Genomic DNA, 19,507 nt, shown 5'->3' with positions numbered 1-19,507 from the left:
GGCTCCACAGTTGGGGGTGTCTCACCTGAGATGCCCTGTGGACAGCATAGCCTGGCGCCACGGGACAGACGGCGCCTGGACTTGTCTCCCACCCGCTAATTACAAGAGTGCTGTGGGAAGGCCAAGAGGCTCCAGATGAGATTCAGGCCCAGAGAGGGGCAGCAGCTTGCACTCAGCCTCACATCGGGGCTGTCGACACGTGCTCCAACACTCCCCACACGCCGTCGTACATATATCTGAGGCCATAAGATTCTGAACTTTTATTTTCTGGCATGAAAAGTACAAATAATTAAACAATTCCATGTAAAAGTCTGTTACCGCGGCCAGGCCTGTAATCCCGGTAATAAATAGTGTCTAAACTCAACGCAAAGTGTTCTTGTTGGGTTTTGGGTTTGGTTGGTTTTTTTTTTTGTCTTTTTTTTTTTTTTTTTAAACAGTTCTTTATCACCTCCAACATGGACTCTGTCTTGATTTGAAACCATCCAAATAAATAACAGGATGAAGGGAGGGCTGGAGGGGCTGAGCCCCTTCCCCATGGGCCCTGCCCCTGCCTCCCAGGGATGTGGAAGACCCCAGGCCCCGTCCCCTGGGGTGAGGGGCTGGCCTCCAGGAAGGGGGCCTGGCTGGCTGGGCTGAGTTCTGTGTTTTAGAAAAAGGAGTCCCCTCCCAGTCTTGGGGGTGGCAGGGGCTCAGGCCTCTGTGAGGGGGTGTGGGGAGGTGCCCCCCTCTCCAGAGCCCGGCCCCCCCCAGGGTGAGGGACAAACCCAGCCCTTATTGCTCACAGATGCCTCCGCCACGCTGACCACGTGTGGACACGTGTCACGGCCGCGCGCGGAGTGCAGAGGGGAGAAAGCCCCAAGAAAACAGAGGGAGAGGGATGGACCCGCTGCGGGGCCTGCCCTGCTGGAGGGGAGCGGGGAGGTTGGGGAGGACTTAAAAACCACAAGAATAAATAGGTTTGTGTATCAAGAACAAGCTAGGGTTTCACCAGCTAAATAGGACTGAAAAAATTCTCAAGACGAGCAAAAATAATCCCATTAAGACCCCGGACGTCGCTGGCCGTGGGGACCGCCCTGCAGAGCACAGGTCCCCCAGGGCGCCGCTCGGCTACCATTACTGTTATTAATAATTATTATTACTTTAATGATTCCACTTCCCCTTTTATAAATAAATTAGGCATAACCACGTCTCGGCAAAACTTAAAGAAACAAAGAGAACATCGTGGTTCCTTTAAACTTGCAAACTGGATGAAGGAACAGAAATATACACAAATGTCCTTACAGGGCAACAAGGAGGATAAATAGTTAACATAGCAATAAGTTAAAACTACAAGAAGCTCAATTCGGCAAAAAAGTACAAGAAAGTTAACTGGTGCCAGTTTATGTCTGTTTTGTTGTTTTTTTTTTTTCCTTTTTTTTTTTTTTTAAATCTCTTCTGTGTGTGTGGTTTTGTTTTGTTTTGTTTTTCTCTTCCTTTTTTTTTTTGTCGCTTTTTTTCTCTTCTGTTTGTGTTTTTTTGTCGCTTTTTTGATTTTTTTTTTTTTCTTTTTGTTCCTTGCAGCAGAAGCTCCACAGACGTTTAATAACAACACCGGGAGGGGTGGGGGAGAGAGAGCTGGGCAGTCAGATGGGGCCATGGCCAGACACCAAACGCAGGGACACCACAGAAAGGGCACTGAGGCTAAAATCGGGGTTCGCCATTCTCAGTTCTGACTGGGCCCTCTGCGGGGGGTGGGGGCTTCAAGGGCTCCCAGGGGGCTCCGGCTTTTGGCTTCTGTTGGATTTTTTTTTTTTTTTTTTTTTTTACAAAGAGTGAAAACTAGGGGGATGGAAAGTCCAGACAGAAGCCAAGGCCGGGGCTCGGGAGAGGGGCTGCGTCCACTGCCCTCACCGATCTGGAAAGACGGAAAAACCCAACAAACTGAAAGGGGGTGACGAGTGGACGGAAAGGGAATGCGGGGCTGGGCCCCTGGGCCCATCCACCCTGGGCCTGGTGGGGAGTGTCGGGGCACTTGCTGCTGGGGAGGCTCTGGAGTGGCCTGGCCACTCCTGGCCCCCCCTTTGGCCTCGTGGGCCAGGGCCTCGGCCCAGGGAGGCTCAGCCCCAGGGATGGGGGTCCTTTGGCCTCAAGCGTTGGGTGGGCTGCCTCCAGCCCACCATGATGCCAAAAGGACAACGAGGTATCGTGTGTCTGGATGTATGGACGCTGTGTGTGCACGCCTGTGTTCGTGGGCGGCAGGGACCATTAAGGAGCCAGGAGAGAGCTCTGCAGAGAACCTGGGGCAGGGGCGAGCGGGGCTGAGTGCCAGGAGGAGGGGCGGGCCGGCCTCGCTGGAGGAAGTGGGCTATGGACTGGGCTGGGCTCTGGGCTGTGACCTCTCGCCTGGGCCTGAGGGATGCTGTGGGCATGTCTGTGTGTCTCTGGGTATTGTGGCTATGTTTCTCCATGACTGGGTGTCTAGATTTGTGTGTCCAAATGTAACTGTCTCCACTTCCATGTGGCCACAGGCACATGTGGAAATGTTCCCATATCCACGTGTCCACATTTGTCCCCGGCCACATTCACCAGTGTCCACATCTGCCTGTGGCCGCATTTGCCCACGTCCACCATGGCCACATTTACATAGCCCCATACTTCAGACGTCTGTCGTTTATACGTGTGTTTGTCTACGTGTCTGAATTGGGCCAGGGAGTTCCTGAGGCGTGTCTCTGGGTCCGTCTGTGCTGCTGTGTATCCCTGGAGGGGGTGTGTGTGGGGGTGTGCCCCTGTGTGTCTTTGCGTGGCTGTGTTTCTCTGTGTGGCCCCGTGGACCCTCAGCTCCTAAGCCCTGCTCCCTGCCCCTGCCCCAGTTGGTAAACATAACCTGCCAAAATATTTTCTTTTTTTTTTTTTTGTCTTTTTTTGTGTTTTTTTTTTCAAGTTCAAGAATCCCCAGTAAAAATTCTCCACGAGGTCTTTTTTCCCTTTTTACAAAAATAGAGTTTTTCTTCCCCTCCCACCCCCCCTGTTTTTCATTGTGTTTCTGTTTCCAGCCCCTCCCCCTACCCCTCACATCCCACCAAGGGGCTCTGGGCCAGGGATGCCCACACCCCTCTCACGTTTCGCTTTTTTGGGGATTTTTAAACCTGTTCCCCCCTCTCAGGCTCACCTAGGTGTTGGGGAGGCCTGGGCAAGGGGGCCTGGGAGGGCACCCCCAGCACCCCTTCTCCAAGCCATCCACGGAGGGTGGTTGAGGGTGGGCTGGGGGCACATCTCTGCTTTCGCTTTAGCCGAAAAAGGAAACAAAAACCTTCACCATGAACAAAACCAAGACGAGAGAGTGAACAGCCCAGCCTGGGGGGGAGGGGCAGGAGGACGGGGTGGGGGACCCCCAGGAGCCCTCCCATTCCCTGCAGACCCTCCCACCGAGTGCTCACCCTGTGGCTTCTGCAGGGACACGGGGCCCTCGTGCCGTCCGTGGTCTGCCTGCGCTGTCTCTCTCGGGCCCCTGTCTCTCTCTCTCAATCTCTCTCTCTCTCAATCTCTCTCTCTCTCTCTCTCTCTCGCTCTCTCTCTCTGTCTCTGCTGCCCGGGAAGGGTGGGGAGGGCGGCGGTGGCTCAGGCCTTGTGCTGTTTGCTGGTCTTGAAGGACACCTGCAGCACGCGCTCGCCCAGGCGGTAGCCGTTGAGGCTGGCGATGGCCATGGCCGCCTCGTCATAGTTGGTCATGGTGACGAAGCCGAAGCCCTTGCACTTGTTGGTGGTAAAGTCGCGGATGACCTTGACATTGGTGACTGCCCCGAAGGGCCCGAACAGCTGCCACAGCACACTCTCATCTGCCTCCGGAGACAGGTTGTACACGAAGATGCACCAGCCAGCGCCCGCCGCACCCCCTGACAGGCCCACGCCCGCGAGACCACTCATGCCGTCGATGGCGATGGGTGAGAACCTGGCGATGAGCGACAGGGGACTACTTTGGGGGTCACGCGGGCTCTGCCCTTACCCCCGGCATGCCCCCTGACCCTGTCATGACCTCTGACCGTGTGGAGACCTCGGGACTGTGTGACCTCTGCCTTGGCCCCGTGACCTCCATCTGTGACCCCGCCTTAAGCCCCAGACTCTGAGCCACTCTGATACACCAGCTCCCGATCTCCATCCTGACCTGGAGCCCTGTCCTGACCTCTGACCCTCCCTGAATGTTAGGTCCTCACCTGCGATCTTGCCCTGAGCCCCTATCCACCCTGACTCCCTGATCTTATACCCTACCTGGTCCTCAGCCCTGTTGACCCTGACCCCCTCCCCACACCTGGACACCACCCTTCCCTTGACGCCTCTTCCCACCCAACTCCTGCCCTCACCCCCACTCGGGCACCACCCTGATCCTGCCCTTGGCAATGCTGCCCCTTTTGCTCCACAGGCCATCCTGCCAGGTGGAGGCCCACCTGGAAGGGCAGCGCTGGAACCAGGGTGCGAGCGAGGCCTTTAAGCACCCTGTCTCGTTATTCAGGTCTCAGCTCAGCTGTCACTTCCCCGGGGTGGTCTCCTTTGACTCATAAAGTGGCCACCTCCGCTCTCTGGCCCTCTCTGGCCTTTTCCTATGTATGTATGTATGTATTGTTTGGCCTCACCACGCGGCATGTGGGATCTTAGTTCCCTGACCAGGGATCGAACCAGTGCCCCCTGCAGTGGAAGCTCAGAGCCTTAACCACTGGACCACCCGGGAAGTCCCCAGGCCTTTTTCTATTTAAATCATGTATTTATTCTCAGCTCCATCTTCCCTGCAAGGTTCTATTCCCTCGGTGTCCCGGCCCAGAACAGCTCCCGGCACCAGGAGGCCCTCGGGGGGTGGGGGTGGGGTCTGTGGAGTGAACGAATGAGTGAAGGGGCATTGGCTCCCTGCCTTCCTGAGCCGTTCATTTGATCACTGGGCTCTCACTCCCTCCTCCTGGCCTTTGCACAAGCCGTTCTTGCTGCCAGGAACTCCAGTTCTGCTCTGGCCCTGTCTCCTGAGAGATGTCTCCGCTGGATCCTTATCACCCCGTCTCCTGCCCCCTTCACAGCCCAGATCACGGTTCATCTCCACTGTCTCCTTCCCCAGTGGACTGAAATAAGTAATAACAGTAACCATAATCATAAGAGACACCGCCTTTTAAAACTGAGTCAGCCTGCACTCCGTGCCAAGCACCACGCTCAGTATCATTCCATCTCCACCAGGGGCCAAGTCTGGCCGGGCCACGCTGGCTCCCCAGCCCAGAGCCAAGCTCCTGGCACTCAGCATGTGCTCAATAGCTCTTGATGCTATAAACACGGGGACCTTCAGAGGATCAGGGATGTGGACAATGGAGTGGGTGGGGGGCCTAAAGGTTCACCCCCAGCTATGAGGCAGAAGGAGGCATTCTGTGACCCTCAGCAAAGATGATCAATAGTGGCCAGTGGGGGCACAGCTGTGACCCGGTCAACACTGCCTGCCTTTCAATGGGGCGGAGAAGGCCGCAGACAGCCCCCCCCCACCAGATCCAGATTCTGTAGTAGCACTTTCTAGGCATTTAGTAGGCTCAAGAGCCTCCAGATCTCTTAATGGCCACACTATGCCCAGACAGGGGCGGTCCTGGGGGGGGAGGTGGGGGAGGGGGGCCATAAGGGCAAAAGGGTCCAAGGAAGGACGGCGAGGGGCTGGGGGCAGTGGGGCGGGGGCACTGTTACCTCTTGACTCCGTAGGCCATGTTGAGCAAATTGTCCAGCCTGTGGAGGCAGAAGGGGTGGTCACTGCTGGCTTCTGGGCACACCCCTGGCTGTGACGCCAGGCAGCCAGCCTGCCCTCCCCGCCCCCACCCAGCCATCCAGCAGTGCCAGCCCTGCCCCCGCCTGCCTGCTCCCCGCCAGGCTGGACACTGCCTGGCACGGAACCGTGGTCACTCGGGCACCGCCTCTTGCCTGCCCTGCTGCTGCCCAGCTTGCCCTGGCATCCTCATCCTCCCCCTCCCGGCCACCCAGCCCTGCTCGCCTGCCCCCCCACGCCCCAATCCGGGGCTTGGGTCCCGAGAAGGGAAGTTTCTTCTCCAAAGTGCCTGGGCCAGGCAAGTGACAACGCCTCTCTGAGCTTCAGGGTCCCCGTCCGTAAAATGAGGACAAGTTCTGTCCTCACGGGGTCGCTGCGCAGAAAAAGTAAGGGTGCCTGGCCAGCAGGGAGCTGAAGCCACGTGCCCTTGCCGGGGTGGGGGAGGGGTGGGTTGGCAGTCAGAGCTGGGCCTGGTCAGGTGATTCTAAAACTACTGACGCCAATAATGCCACTCTTAGCGGCCTGCACACATGGAGCGCCTGCTGTATACAAGGGTCTGGCCTCAGCATCTGACAGACCCCCACGTTTCCCCTTCCGCCCTGGTTTCTCTCCGCCCTGCAGGAATGGGGTTCGGCGAGGGCACCTGCAAGCCTAGGGCACCCGGCCCTGGGGGTCTGGGACGTCCGGAGGGGGGGCAGGGAGCAGCAAGGGGCTCACCGGAAGCGCTGTGTCTGATGGTGCAGGGGGCCTGCGTAGCGCCTGGCGGAGGACTGGTAGAGGTGAGTGAGCAGGGCCTGCCCGGTCTTCTGACTCGGGTTGTTGGCAAACTTGACCGTGATGGGCTCGGCCGCACCCAGCGGCTTCTGCCCGTTCAGTCCTTTGATAGCCTCCTCGGCCTCGATCCTCTTGTCAAAGCGGATGAATCCCACACCCCGAGAGACACCTGTCGGAGCACGAGGGCGTCATGCGGAACCGCCCCCTCCCTGCGTGACCCCGCTCCCGCCCCTCCTGCGTGACCCCGCCCCCTTCCTCGCTGCTGTTTCCGGTTTCTCCACTCTGGTCCCACCTGGGCGTCTTAGCCCAGCGCCCCCCTCCGGCCCCCCCGCCAGGTGCACTCTCGCCGGCCGCCTGACCTGTGACCTGGTCCACCAGGATGCGAGAAGTGATGATGCGGCCGTACTGGGAGAAGAGCTGCTCCATCTCTTTCTGGCTCATGGTCTTGGGGAGCCCGCTGACGTACAGGTTCGCATCCCGGATGGAGGCGGAGCTGGGTCTGGCATAGGACACCTGGGGGAGGGGGTCAGGCGGACAGGGGTGAGGGCAAGACCCATTTCAAATGGGGAGGGAGAGGCCACATTCAAACCGCCACTGAGCAACACAAATCCCTCATCCGTTTATTCAACAAATACCGCGAGTAGTCACCATGGGTGGTGGGTGGGTTCAACCAGGGCTTGGGGGAGGGGATGGGGCTGTGACCAAGACAGCGTGGCCCTGCCCGCGTAGAGCGGTGAGAGGGACCTGTCATCCGAGGTCAAAGGAGCAGCGCCCTTGGGGGTCACATGTCTCCCTGGGGGCCTCAGGGACCCTCACATCTCTAGCTCATGTTCTCAGGCTGGATATTCCATCAACAGTGACACGTCCCACTCCCTTGGAAAGTGAACCTGGGATGCTGGCCCCTTCTCTTCCCGACTACACTGGACCCCTCACATCTTAAGAGCCCAGCTCAACCCTGACAACTCCCAAATGTCCGAGCCCAGCATGGGCCTGGCCCCTGAGCTGCACACCTGCGTGACACCCGCCTTCAGATACCTCACGAGGAGGCCTCATGGGGGATCACACTCAGCACCCCCGACTTGCCCTAACTCAGTAATGACAGGTCTGTCCTCCTGGGTGCTCAGGTCCCCAGCCTCGGGTTGTCCTCGATGCCTGTCTGTCACACCCGCATCCAACCACCATCCATCCTGTCAGCTCCACCTTCCTCATTATCTGGATAGAATTCACACACTTCTCCCCATTTCCACTGCCCTACCATTGCTCACCCAGACCAGTGCAGCAGTCTCTGCCCTGGTTCCCTGCTCCACCCTCGTCCCCCACAGGCTGTTCCCCCCACAGCAGCCAGGGGGCACCTGTGAGCATCTGAGCCAGGTCACATCTCTCCTCTGCTTAGAACCCTCCATGGCTCCCACCTTCCTGAGTTAAAGTGCTTCCCAGGGCCACAAGGCCCTGCACGACCTGCCCCATCACCCCCCTACCCTCATCTCTGCCCACCGTTCCCCTCCACATCTCTATTCCAGGCACAAGGGCCTCCTCCACGTTCCCCAAACACACTAGGTGTGCTTCACCCTCAGGGCCTTTGCACTTGCTGTTCGCTGTGCTTGCAACTCTCTTCCTTGTTTTTCTTCTCCAAGTCTCAGTTGAAATATCCTTCCTGTCCTTTCCCATCTGAATTTGGTCCTCCACCCTTATCCCTGTTACTCTCTGTCAAAGCCCTTCTCTCAGCTGTGAATTAGACACGTTTTAGTACGATCCTTCGATTCATGTCATTAATTATGGTCCAGCCCAACAATGAAACTCTCTGCAGCTGTTTAAAAAATGGTGGACGTGTATATTTATTTCCCCGAAACAGTGGTGAGTATTGTAAAGTGGGGGAAAGAAAAGTCCATTTACAGAGCAGCGAGTATTGTGTGACCCCATCTCATTGTGTGTTTATCAATGTCCTGGAAACATGGTCCGGAGGGCCCACCCCTAAACACTAACAGGGTGACCCAGAGCTGGCAGGGGAGGCGAGGTGGGATAAGCTCCGTTCCCCCTTATTTCTGCTGATGTCTATTCTCCGTTTCTTCTAAATTAACCTCTGGGTAGATGGGGGTCATCGTAAAGGGTCTGGCTTTTGTTTGGGGTGGTGAGTTGTGAGGACATGTTACTTCATTAGAAATAACTAATTAAAAAACGAACAAAATGAATAAATTGGGCCAAGGGCGGATGGGTGGTGAGGGTGTTCATGGGGTGGGGGCAGGGGGATTCTAACTGATGCAGTTGTGCACACCTGGGGTCCTCCAGAAAAAAGACAAACACCACAGCTGCTATTATTTCTGTAATAATAATGAAAATTTATGGCCATATATTTGATGGTTTCCACTCTCCCCTACCCCGTGGGGCTGTGAGTTTTGAGGGGTTAGGACTTGTTGATGGATTGGAGCTGGGGGGAGAGGGGAGGGGAGCCTCAGCTCCGGGGTGGGTTTTGGGGTCAGGGGTCATCTGAGGCACAGAGTAAGTGTTCAGGGGCCTTTCCCATCCTTCCATGACATGGGCTGACCCAGGTCCCTCAGCTGGGTATGGGCTCCTCCCACACCCCCTCACTAGCATGGGGCCTGGCACACGATGAGTGGCTGGAACTATTTTGGGCAGAATCTGCTGGAACACCTAGTCAGGACCAACCACACACCACAGCCACCCAGGCAGATGCACACGCACGCACATACACACACACAGAGGGCCACGCTGCGGTATTCACTGCACAGCTATGGTGACTACACCAGCAGGAGGGTGACACAAGGCCACCACCACATTCATGGTGACTCTGGGGGTCTGGGATAATTGCAGGAAGAGTCACAGAACCACACACCTGTCACACCACTGCACAAGCCCTCAATGTCACACACGTCCCATCCTGAATGGGGCACAAGTAGACACACCCACACAACTTCACCGTAACACACAAACACCCTGTCACAGCCAGACACACCCACGCAGCCCCACCAGGTCACAGCTGGAGTCGCAGTGCATCACAAAGCACCCGTCAAATAAACACCACATCTCACAGACACAAGGTGACACACCCTTGTCTATAACAGCTGGACCCACGTGGTAACAGCCACTCACATAGCCACGGGGTCCTACAAACACCATGTCTTATAGCTCAGGGTCCCCCCCCAACACACGCACCACATCACACGCACACAGTGGCCCTCTGGGTCATACAGTTCATCACTAGGGTCCACTCTCACAACCTGGGGGCTTCTGGGTCTACTTGGCCATGGAGGGACCCATCAGGCCCTTGTCAGCCTCCACACCAAGGAGAGGAAGAGATTCCGGCACCTCTGTTCCCATGGCAAACTGGGGGCCAGATGGGCGTCCTCCCCAGCCCAGCCTCCCCCAGGGTTCAGGAGCAGATTTGTGGGGCGGAGCCCAGACACCCACAGGCAAACCTAGAGAGGGGGTTTCCATGGTGATTCCCTGCACCCGCCACGGCCCCCCGGGAACCTGGGCTCGCAGGGTCCCAGCTGCAGCTGCTGAGAGGGGAGGTCATGGGGCGAGGGGCATTGTACAAAGGTGGGGGAAGGGCCCACCCCTAATCCCACCCTCCCAGACCCTAGTTAGGCTCCAGATGGCAGATGGGCCCCCACCTCTCCCCCATTTCCATGACAAAGACAAGGAGAGGGCTGCCCACCAGACCCTGGTCACTCTCTCCTACTGCTGAGGGGGTGGGTACCTCCAGGGCCTGGCTGACTCCTTGAGTTGCCGGAGAATGTGGGGCTGATCATCTCCCCATTGACAAGAGAGGAAACTGAGGTTCAGAGAGCAGAGCCATTGGCTCCAGGGCCCCAGCCAGAAAGCCTTTGGGGATTGATTTGAACCCCTTAGGGGATGAGCCATGGGGGAGGATGGGCAGCAGTGGGGGGAATGGATGTATGGGGAGGTATGGTCGTGGGGGGCTGGGTGGCCGTGAAAGGGTCAGTCCAGGTGGGCGGTAATAAAGAGGAAATGGGCACAGCCAAGATGGGCAGTCACAGGGATGGGTGGCAGTGGGGAACGAGGGCGCTGACCTTGATGGTCTTCGTCTGCAGTTTGAGGCCGTTGAGGGTGTTGATGGCTTTGTCTGCATCGTTGGGGTCAGAGTAGTTCACAAACCCGTAGCCGAGGCTCTGCCCTGCAGGCAGGACCAGGACGATGACCTCCCTGGACCTGCCAGTGTCCTCCCAGACCCAGGCCTGAGAGACTGACCACCCCCCTCAAGGTTATGAGAACCAAGATTCCACCCTTATTTGTTCCCCCAGAGTACTGCCATATCCCGAGGACAACTGAGACCCCCCAGGGTCCCACCTGCTCCCATCACCTCCCACCTGGGGTCACACCTGTCTCTACACCACACCTGTACTCCTGAGGCTACCACCTCTGTCCCCTATCCCCACCCCCACCTGACAGCAGCCACACCTGTGATCTTGTCCCGAACCAACTTGCAGGACTCAATGTCACCAATGCTGCCGAAGAGACTCTTGAACTCATCCTGGGTCATGTTCTGGGGCAGGTAGTTGACGATGAGGTTGGTCTTGCTGTCATCACTGGCTCCGTTTGTACCAAGGAGTGGCCCGTTGGGCAGGGCCGGGCCAGCCGGGCCCCCCGCCACCTGAGACTCCATGGCCCCGAGTATCTGCTGGAGACAACAGGCCGCACCCACTCACGGCCCAGTTCCCACACCAGGGACCAGTGGGAGTGAGGAGGGGCTTGGTGGTGACAGATCAATCAGGTCTGCATAGGCTTGAACATACAGAGGGGATAAGGTATTATTCTTATAGCCCCTTCCACTTCTTGAGCACTGGGCAAAATACTTTACAGGTGATTTTAGTCTGAAAAAGTCCATATATTAATGCCATGTATGCCCATTTGCACGTATGCTTGCCTGTTTGTCTAAAGCCAGTCTGCATTTTTAGAATAATGAAATTAATTCTGAATACTTTGTATTCAGAATAAGAATTACAACATTTTTATTAGCTTTGAAGCCCTCATAATCCCATCCCTGACCATGTACTTTGCTCTTCCCACAAAATGTAATACCTATCCCAAATGTGTTAATGTTTCTTTTGCTTCATGCATAATTTACCCCCACAGGTTTTCCAGAGCCATTTTTGGTTTTTTATGTATATCATAATAACACCTGCAAATATAATGACAGTTTTATTTCTTCATCTCCAATCTTTACCTGTTATTTATTTTTCTTGTCTTATTGCAGGGGCTACATTGTGACATTGGCTTCTTTATTCTTGACATTAAAAGAAATGCTTTAAACATTTCACAGCTAAATATGATCTTTACTATAGGGTTTTTGGCAGATGGCCTTTATCAAGTTAAGAATGTTTAATTTTATTCCTAGTATCTTAAGATATTTTTTTAAGGAATGGATATTGAAATTTATTGAATATCTTTTCCTGCATCTATTGAGATGATTTTTTGCTTCAATATTTTTTTAACAGATAGGGAAGAGGGCTTTTTATTTTTATTTTTAAAAATTAATTAATTAATTTATGGCTGCGTTGGGTCTTCGTTGCTGTGTGCAGCTTTCTCTAGTTGTGGCGAGCAGGGGCCACTCTTGGCTGTGGTGTGTGGGCTTCTTATTGTGGTGGCTTCTCGTTGTGGAGCATGGGCTCTAGGCGTGCAGCTTCAGTAGTTTCAGCATGCAGACTCTAGAGTGCAGGCTCAGTAGTTGTGGTGCATGGGCTTAGTTGCTCCACAGCATGTGGGATCTTCCCAGATCAGGGATCAAACCTGTGTCCCCTGGCAGGCAGATTCTTAACCACTGCACCACCAGGGAAGCTTGCTTTAATATGTTAATGTAATAAATTACATTAATTGATTTTCCAATATTGTCAACTTTCCTAAGCTAAACTAAACTTGGTCATGTTGCAGTTTTGTTTATATACATTGTTTGATTTTCCAAATTTTTTACAGTTCTTTGTTTAGGATGTTTAACCTCTATATTTGGGAAGATATGCTTTTTTAAAATTTAATTCACACAGAAGCTCAGGTAGAAGTTTATTATGCTATGACAAATAAGGAACTTGAGGCTCCGAGATGTTAAGGAACTTGTTGAAGTCACACAGCATATCAGTGGTGGCACTGGAATGCAACCGCAGACCTGTCTAGACCTGAAGACCACTCTACCATTCTCTATGACAGTCAACCAGGCAGGTACCAGCTCTGATAACTCTTTGCTGTGTGTCCTTGTATATGCTCCTTATCCTCCTAGGGCCTCTGATTCACTTTGCCGAAAATTCAAAACAATTAGTAATGGCTATCTTAAGGGCCATGCAGAGAAGAATTTTAAAGCCATATCTGGGCTCAGAACGAAAGAGTGCTGGGATTGATTGGTATTGTCTGTCATGGGCATGGGAAGGGAAAGTAGCCAGCATTTCCTTAGGTCTTCTCCTCTGTCACAGTTGGTGAATAGGTTGCTCTTACCTAGAAACCCGAATAGATTGGTAGAGTCTTCCTAGACGGATGAATTAAGAAGGATTTAAAGCTATATTCAGTTTCAGCAGGAAAGATGACTGTGATTGATTAGCAATATCTGTTGTGGCCACAGAATTAGAAAGAGCCAGCAGGTACACATCATCTCAGCCATCCCTGCCCCAAAATTCAATACCATAATTGTTCTCAAATATTGCACATACTATGTGCCAGCCAGGCACAGTGCAACGCCCTCTACAGGGAATGTTTCTTTTCTTTTTCACCACTCTGAAAGGAGGAGGGTTTTATTACCCCTGCTTAAGAGATGCTATGGACTAAATGCTTGTGCCCCTCCAAATTCATATCTTGAAACCCTGCTCTCCAGTGCAGTGGTATTTGGAGGTGGGGCCTTTGGAAGGTTATTAGGTCATGAGGGTGGAGCCTTATAAAAAGGGACGGGAGAGAGAAGATCTCTCTCTCTCCACCATATGAAGACAGTGATAACACAGCTGTCTACAAACCAGGAAGCCTGCCCTCACCAGGAGCCGAATCAGCCCACGCCTTGATCTTGGACTTCTCAGCCTCCAGAGCTATGAGAAATACGTGTCTGTTGTTTAAGCTACCCAGTTTATGGTATTTTAGTCAGCCTGAGCTGAGTAAGACAACAGATGAGGAAAGTGAGGTTCAGAGATGTTTGAAAAATTACCAAAGATCATGCAACCCATAAATGGTGAAACAGGGATTTGTGCATGAGCTTTTCTGATTGGGCATCTGTATTTCCAACTGCCACTGCCAACCAAGACTAGTGCTGACTCTAACACTTCCCAGCTGTGTGTCCTCAGGTATGCTACTTAACGGTATTTATGCTACGACCTCTGCTCCACTTTGTTGAAAACTCCAAATCACCAGCATAGTGACCAGAGACCCATCTAAAGCCAATTGTGGGTGCAGCTGGAAAGCATTCTGGGATCAGTTAGCTATGTCTGACACAGACAGTCATGAGAAGTGGAAGCGGGCTTGTCTTGTCCACAAGACAAGCCCTGCCTCATAATGCTGCTATTAATAATCATCCTGCTCCATTGACACCTACCGTGTCAGGTACCAGGGAAATAACTCAGAGACGTTGGGTGATATAAATGGGGAAATTGATTTCAAACCTGGATATGTTGGACTTCAGAGCCGTTTTTAATGACTGGCCGATACATTGGGGGCAGCTCTGCCACCATATAGCTGTATGTCTTCAGAGACAAACTTAGCTCTTCTTTGGGCTTCTGTTTCCTTTTCATTTATTCTTATTTAAAGGATAGTACAGAGGGTCAACTCCCCTGCAGCTCCATTTGGCTGGGAGTGGCTGTCTGGGGGAGCTGCCTGGAGGATTCTTCTTCTTCTTCTTTCTTCCATTTTTGGCCACGCCATGTGGCTTATGGGATCTTAGTTCCCAGACCAGGGATTGAACCCAGGCCCTCGGCAGTGAGAGTGCAGAATCCTAACCTCTGGACCACCGGGGGAATTCCCTGGAGGATTATTCTGAAGCCACAACCAGGCTCACCAGGAACACAAACTGGGTTGCTTAGCAATGTCTGCCACAGGCGCCTGAAATATAGCAGTAATGTACCCTCCACACATCTGCATCCTGGTCCTGTAACATTAATACTTTACGAACAACATGGCCATGTATTGAGGGCCTGCTATGTGCCAGCCAGAATTCTTTATGTGAACATTTCCAGGCAGTTCTCCCAAAATTGAATGTTATGGGACTCTTTTCTTCATTTAACAGATGAGAAAACCGAGTCTCATTGAAGGAGGAGGGATTTGCACAAGTTTGGGTAGCATGTAAAAGGTGGACCAAGAATTCCAATTCAGGGTTTAGACTCTAGAGCCCACTCTCAATGAAAAGGCTGATTAAATAAAATAATAACAATAAAGCAAAGCAAAGCTGAGCACCCACTCTATGCCAAGCCCCGGGCAACACTACATTTAAACCCACTTTGGGGGCTTCCCTGGTGGCGCGGTGGTTAAGAATCCGCCTGCCAATGCAGGGGACATGGGTTCGAGCCCTGGTCCGGGAAGATCCCTCATACCGCGGAGCAACGAAGCCCGTGCACCTAGAGCCCATGCTCTGCAACAAGAGAAGACACCGCAATGAGAAGCCCGCGCACTGCAACGAAGAGCAGCCCCTGCTCGCTGCAACTAGAGAAAGCCCGCGCACAGCAATGGAGACCCAGCGCAGCCAAAAATAAATAAATTTAAAAATAAATAAACAAACCAAAAAGAATAAACAAACGAACAAAAATAAACCCACTTTGTTGGCCGAGTCTGCTCATTCAACTCAACAAATATTTACTAGGTGCCACCATATGCCAGCTGCTGGCTCCACCCTCCTGTGTATCCTCTGACACTCATGTTGCCTCTCTAGGTCTCTATCCCACTACTAAAGATAGTGCACAGAGGTCCCCCATGTATGGGGAGATGGAGTCTGAATTCCTGTCTGGGCTCAGCGAGCTAGAATTTTGTGATTGGTTGATAATGTATATTATGGGAGCCCCAAAAACAATCAGCAGTACATAAGCCACTGTTTCAGAACACATCAGACCCCAGCTTTGGAAGCCCTACTATGTGCCAGGACCTGAGCCTGTGCTGTTTTCATTGCCTTTCCACAACCACCCTGAAAGCTGGATATAATCTCCATTTCTCAGATGGAGAAATTGAGGGTAAATGGGACCTATGACTTGCCCAGGATGACAGGAAAGTAGTAGTGATGGTGTTAGGGTTTGACCCCTTGATCTGATGACCCTAGAGCCTACAGGGTTACTGGTCCTCCACCCCCGGAAATGCTGTCCTCAACTTGGGTGGGGTTAAGAGGTGACTGGGGGGTTCCCACTCAGGATCTTGAGGCCCAGCCCACTAATCTCACCAGCACCCCATCTCCCTCCCATCTGTGCCAGAGCTTAGAGGGATCAGTGTCGCATTTCCTCCGAGGCTGAGCCGGCTGAGCTGCTAATGGGGATCGGATTGGTGGAGGCCACACCCGCCCTTCCTCAGCCCACGGCAAATGCGCGGCCTGGGATGACACAGGGATCACAGGGACCTTCGAGGGCTGTCCCAGAACAGGGATAGAGAGGTGAAGTCAGAGGGGAGGAAGGCAGATCAAAGATGGAGCAAGGGAACCCCCCCTCCCACTCTCTCCAGCTCTTCCTCTGGGTCTCTCCCTCTTTCTGGTTCTCTTTCCCTCTTTTCCCCTCAGTTTCTCTCTCTGTCCATCTCTCCCCTCTGAATGCTTCTCTTTCTCCCCCTCCCTCTCTCTCTCTCACCCTTTCTCCAACTCTTTTGCACCATTATACAAACATCTGACATGGATTTTGCAATGAACACACCTGAGGTTACTTGCTGTGTCAGACCCCCTTGGCCCCCAGCTGTGCCCCCTTGGCCCTAGTCACAGTGACAGATGCCTGGGTACTGGCAACAATAGGGCATTGAGTGGCTATGCATGGTAAGGCTGGGCCACCACGTGGTGCTAAGTGAGCCTCCTACTTCTGGGCCCTCCTCCCTCCATGCAGGGCCCTCACTGTCTCAACTCATCCCCTCACTTCCTCCCAGCCTGTCCCTGTGATAGGTCTCTGCCTGAATACTCTCCATTGGAGTGACCAGGACTCCAAGGGCTTCAAGGCCCTTGTGTGACCTCTGACCACACCCTCTCCCCTTTGTGCATCAGCTTCCCTTTCTCAAATGAGGGCACAGATCGGAGCAATGTATGCTGGACTGCTGTGGGGGTGCTGAGGGTCCTCAGGAGCCCTCGCTCACGTTCCTACATCAGGGTGAGCAGCGTGAGGCACAGAGAGGGGAAGGAGCTGCCCTGAGGTCACACAGCAGAAAAGGGTGGTCTCTCTCTGGCCTTTCTCAGAGCCAGGTGGGTGGGTCCCAGGGTCTAGTAGGGGAGAGGCCCAGGCGTGGAGGGAGTGCTGAGCATCCCCCCACCCACTGTGCTCGTTACTACTCGAAAAAGAGATCCAGGAAGAGACACAGTGTACAGAGACACACACACAGAGACCCGAGAGACAGAAAGAGCGGAAGAAGGAGGCCCCGGCGCCAGGACCAGACAAAGGACGCTCGGCAGCGCGGGGAGCAGAGTCGCGCGGCGGGGGCGGGGGTGGAGCTGGGGTGGGTCTAGAATTGGCCAGCCCCGCCTCCGGGATACGCCCGGGCTGCCAGTGGAAATCCGAGGGCTCAGAAGAGGCAGGGCCCCTGGGGCCCCTGGGGCGGGGCCTAGATGGGCGGGGCAGGGGCGTGGTTAGTAAGGGCGCGGCCGGGCGTGGCCGGGCGCTCGGGAGCTGACCAGCTCTGTGGCTGCTGAAAGCCCCGAGCGCGGGGCGAGTGGCTTGGGCGGGCGGGCGCGCTCAAGGTCATCCCGCGGCCCAGAGCTCTGGCGGGGTGGGGCGCCTGAACCTGGCCCAGGGGGCCTGCCTGAGCCCCTTACCCCATCCCCCGGGGGCGGGGGCCCAGGAGCGGCGGAGCACCCGCTACGAGCCCTCATCTCCCCTCCCCCTCCCCGCAGCCTGAGGCGCCCGCGCGAGGCTACGGCCCGCGAAGAAGCGCCGAGAAACAAAGGGACGCGGCGGCGGTGGCGGCGGGCCCGCGGGGCCGCCGGGCGCGCCCCCTCCTCTCCCCTCCCCGCTTGCCGCAAGGTCGACGGGCTTGAGGACGAGACGCCCGGATCCAGGGCGCGGTCGAGGCCCAGGGCGCGCGATCCGACGCCACCCCTTCCCTGGGGCTCTCGGGGACTCCTTGCCGCCTTGTCCTGGCCCAGCACCAGTGATTGGGGCCCTGCGTTTGCCTGGGAGGCCTGCTGGGTCCGGGCCTGGATGGAGGAGGCATCCTACGCCGCGGCGTCCCCTCCCCCATCAGGCCTGCTGAAGGGGGGGCAATCCCAACCCCCAGGGCGCCGTAGGATGTCCCCCGAATCGCAGCTCGATTCCCTAAGGCCTCTCAAGCTAGACTCTTAGAGCCCCCAGCACTCTGGGCGCGGCTCTGTCCACTCTCAGGCCCCGAGGCTCGGTCCTACCCCCCCACCCGGGCCTAGCTAGGCCTGGTCCTACCCCCCCTCCCATCTCTTCGGAGCCTTTGCCTAACCCCTCTCCGACCAGGTTCCCTCTCAGCGACAGGGGAATACCTACAGTGACCATTCTTGTGTGCCCGGCGGGCGCGGTCCGTGTTGAGGGTGGCTCCGGGGGTCGTGCACTCCTTCGGGGGCGCTGGATGCTCACGCCGGGGTCCTGCCCGGGCGGCCTCTGGTGCGGCCGCTGCAGAGGTCTCGGTGAGGGAAGCGACTCCCTCGAGGGCCGGGGACGGGCCCGAGCCCGGGTACGCGCGCGCGGATAACCGGGCCCCGGGGTGGCCTGCGGGCGGCAGGGGATGGAAAGAGGGAGCGGGCGCGGGATTGAAAACGCCCCCTGCGCGGCCCCGCGGGGCCCGAGGAGGTTGCTTTTCCCGACAGAGATCGCTGCGCTCTGCCTTTCGCCGCCGCCCCTCGGCCCGGCCCGTCTGGTCCCCGGTGTTCAGTCCTCTCCCCTCGCCCGCCCTCCCTCCCTCCCTCCGGCCCGCGCTGCGCGCTCCGCGCTCTGGGCCGCGCCGCCGCCGCCCCCAGCCCTTTATAGCAGCAGCTGCCAGCGCCGGCGTCGTTTATTGGCTACGGCAACCGAGCCCCGCCTCCTCGCGGCGCCCGACGGCGCGGCAGGTGGAAGAGAGGGCGCGCTGGCCAGGACTTCGCACGCCCAGAAGGCACATCCTGGGGCCTCGGGTTGCCAGATTAGGGCCCTTTTGCCCTCACGGATCCTACTTCCTGCGTTGGCGCCCTTTCTTGGGCGGGCTTTCTGCCCGGAAGACAGGAAGTGTCCCCCTCTGTCCAGCACCCAGAGCTGGAGGAGCAAAGAGGGCGAGGAGGTATTGATGGCTCGATTTTACTACCTTCAGGAGGTGCTGTCCACCAAGAGCACTGCAGAGGGACGAGGAACCTAGACTTCATTGAGCAGAGGCCTGAGTCCCCACGTTTCGGAGGACCATATGTAGTCCCAAGAGCAAGGGAGGAAGGTGGGGGTGGCTGGGGACCTAGTCAGCCTGCAGAAGGAATTGGGACCCTGTGGATTTTGAGCAGGCTAGGTGTCTCTAAGGTTTAAAGGGGGGGTGGGGAATGGGCAACCCACAGTGCAGGGGCACTGCTCCAAAGGGAGTGAAGAAGTTTGGGGCTTAGGGTTCCAGGCAAACCCCTTCGGTGCCCTGAAGACCCAGGAAACCATCGGGCCATCTCGGACCCCATAAACTTCGTGTGGACGGTTTTGCCATGTAAATGTCCTGGCTTCCCGGGCTCGTGATTGGTCCGCCTGTGAGTTCCGCTCCCTCTCTGCTAAGCGGGACCTGACCTTTCTGTCAGGCTATAGGGGGTGGCGCAGTCTCCTCTGGTCTGCGGGCGCGAGTGCACGTTTTTGTCGGGGCGGTCACCAGGCGCGAGGAGGTGTTCTCACTAGAACACTA

The 19,507-nt window shown here is 55.6% G+C and overlaps 1 protein-coding gene and 1 pseudogene across 4 annotated transcripts; both read right to left on the bottom strand.

Annotated features, from left to right (window-relative positions):
* Positions 1–1,622: 1,622 nt before the first annotated feature.
* Positions 1,623–2,660, bottom strand: LOC131755834 (uncharacterized; annotated as a pseudogene).
* A 256-nt stretch (positions 2,661–2,916) lies between these two features.
* On the bottom strand, positions 2,917–18,601 carry ELAVL3 (ELAV like RNA binding protein 3). Of its 4 annotated transcripts, none has more exons than XM_067032734.1 (7): positions 18,154–18,601; positions 10,973–11,192; positions 10,585–10,688; positions 6,892–7,045; positions 6,476–6,701; positions 5,683–5,721; positions 2,917–3,928 (listed from the first exon to the last, which is right to left on the bottom strand). In XM_067032734.1, exons 1-7 carry the CDS (start codon positions 18,160–18,162, stop codon positions 3,598–3,600), a joined length of 1,083 nt encoding a protein of 360 aa, XP_066888835.1. In that variant the 5' UTR covers positions 18,163–18,601; the 3' UTR covers positions 2,917–3,597. The 4 variants fall into 4 exon arrangements, with proteins under 4 accessions (XP_066888835.1, XP_066888834.1, XP_058915772.2 ...); XM_067032733.1 differs by having other exon boundaries at positions 2,917–3,949; positions 18,154–18,599; XM_059059789.2 differs by having other exon boundaries at positions 10,973–11,189; positions 18,154–18,598.
* Positions 18,602–19,507: the final 906 nt, after the last annotated feature.

This window comes from Kogia breviceps, chromosome 4, assembly GCF_026419965.1.
Source record: "Kogia breviceps isolate mKogBre1 chromosome 4, mKogBre1 haplotype 1, whole genome shotgun sequence".
NCBI classification, from domain to species: domain Eukaryota; kingdom Metazoa; phylum Chordata; class Mammalia; order Artiodactyla; family Physeteridae; genus Kogia; species Kogia breviceps.
Note: the sequence above shows the minus strand (reverse complement) of the source record. Positions and strands in the feature narration are given on the sequence as shown.

Excerpts from the sequence above, each read along its gene's own strand:
- ELAVL3 (XM_067032733.1), bottom strand. Across the intron at positions 5,722-6,475 it reads CATCAGACACAGCGCTTCCG|GCTGGACAATTTGCTCAACA; the intron begins GTGAGCCCCTTG and ends CTGCCTCCACAG. Across the intron at positions 3,950-5,682 it reads ATGGCCTACGGAGTCAAGAG|TCCCCTGTCGCTCATCGCCA; the intron begins GTAACAGTGCCC and ends CCCCCAAAGTAG.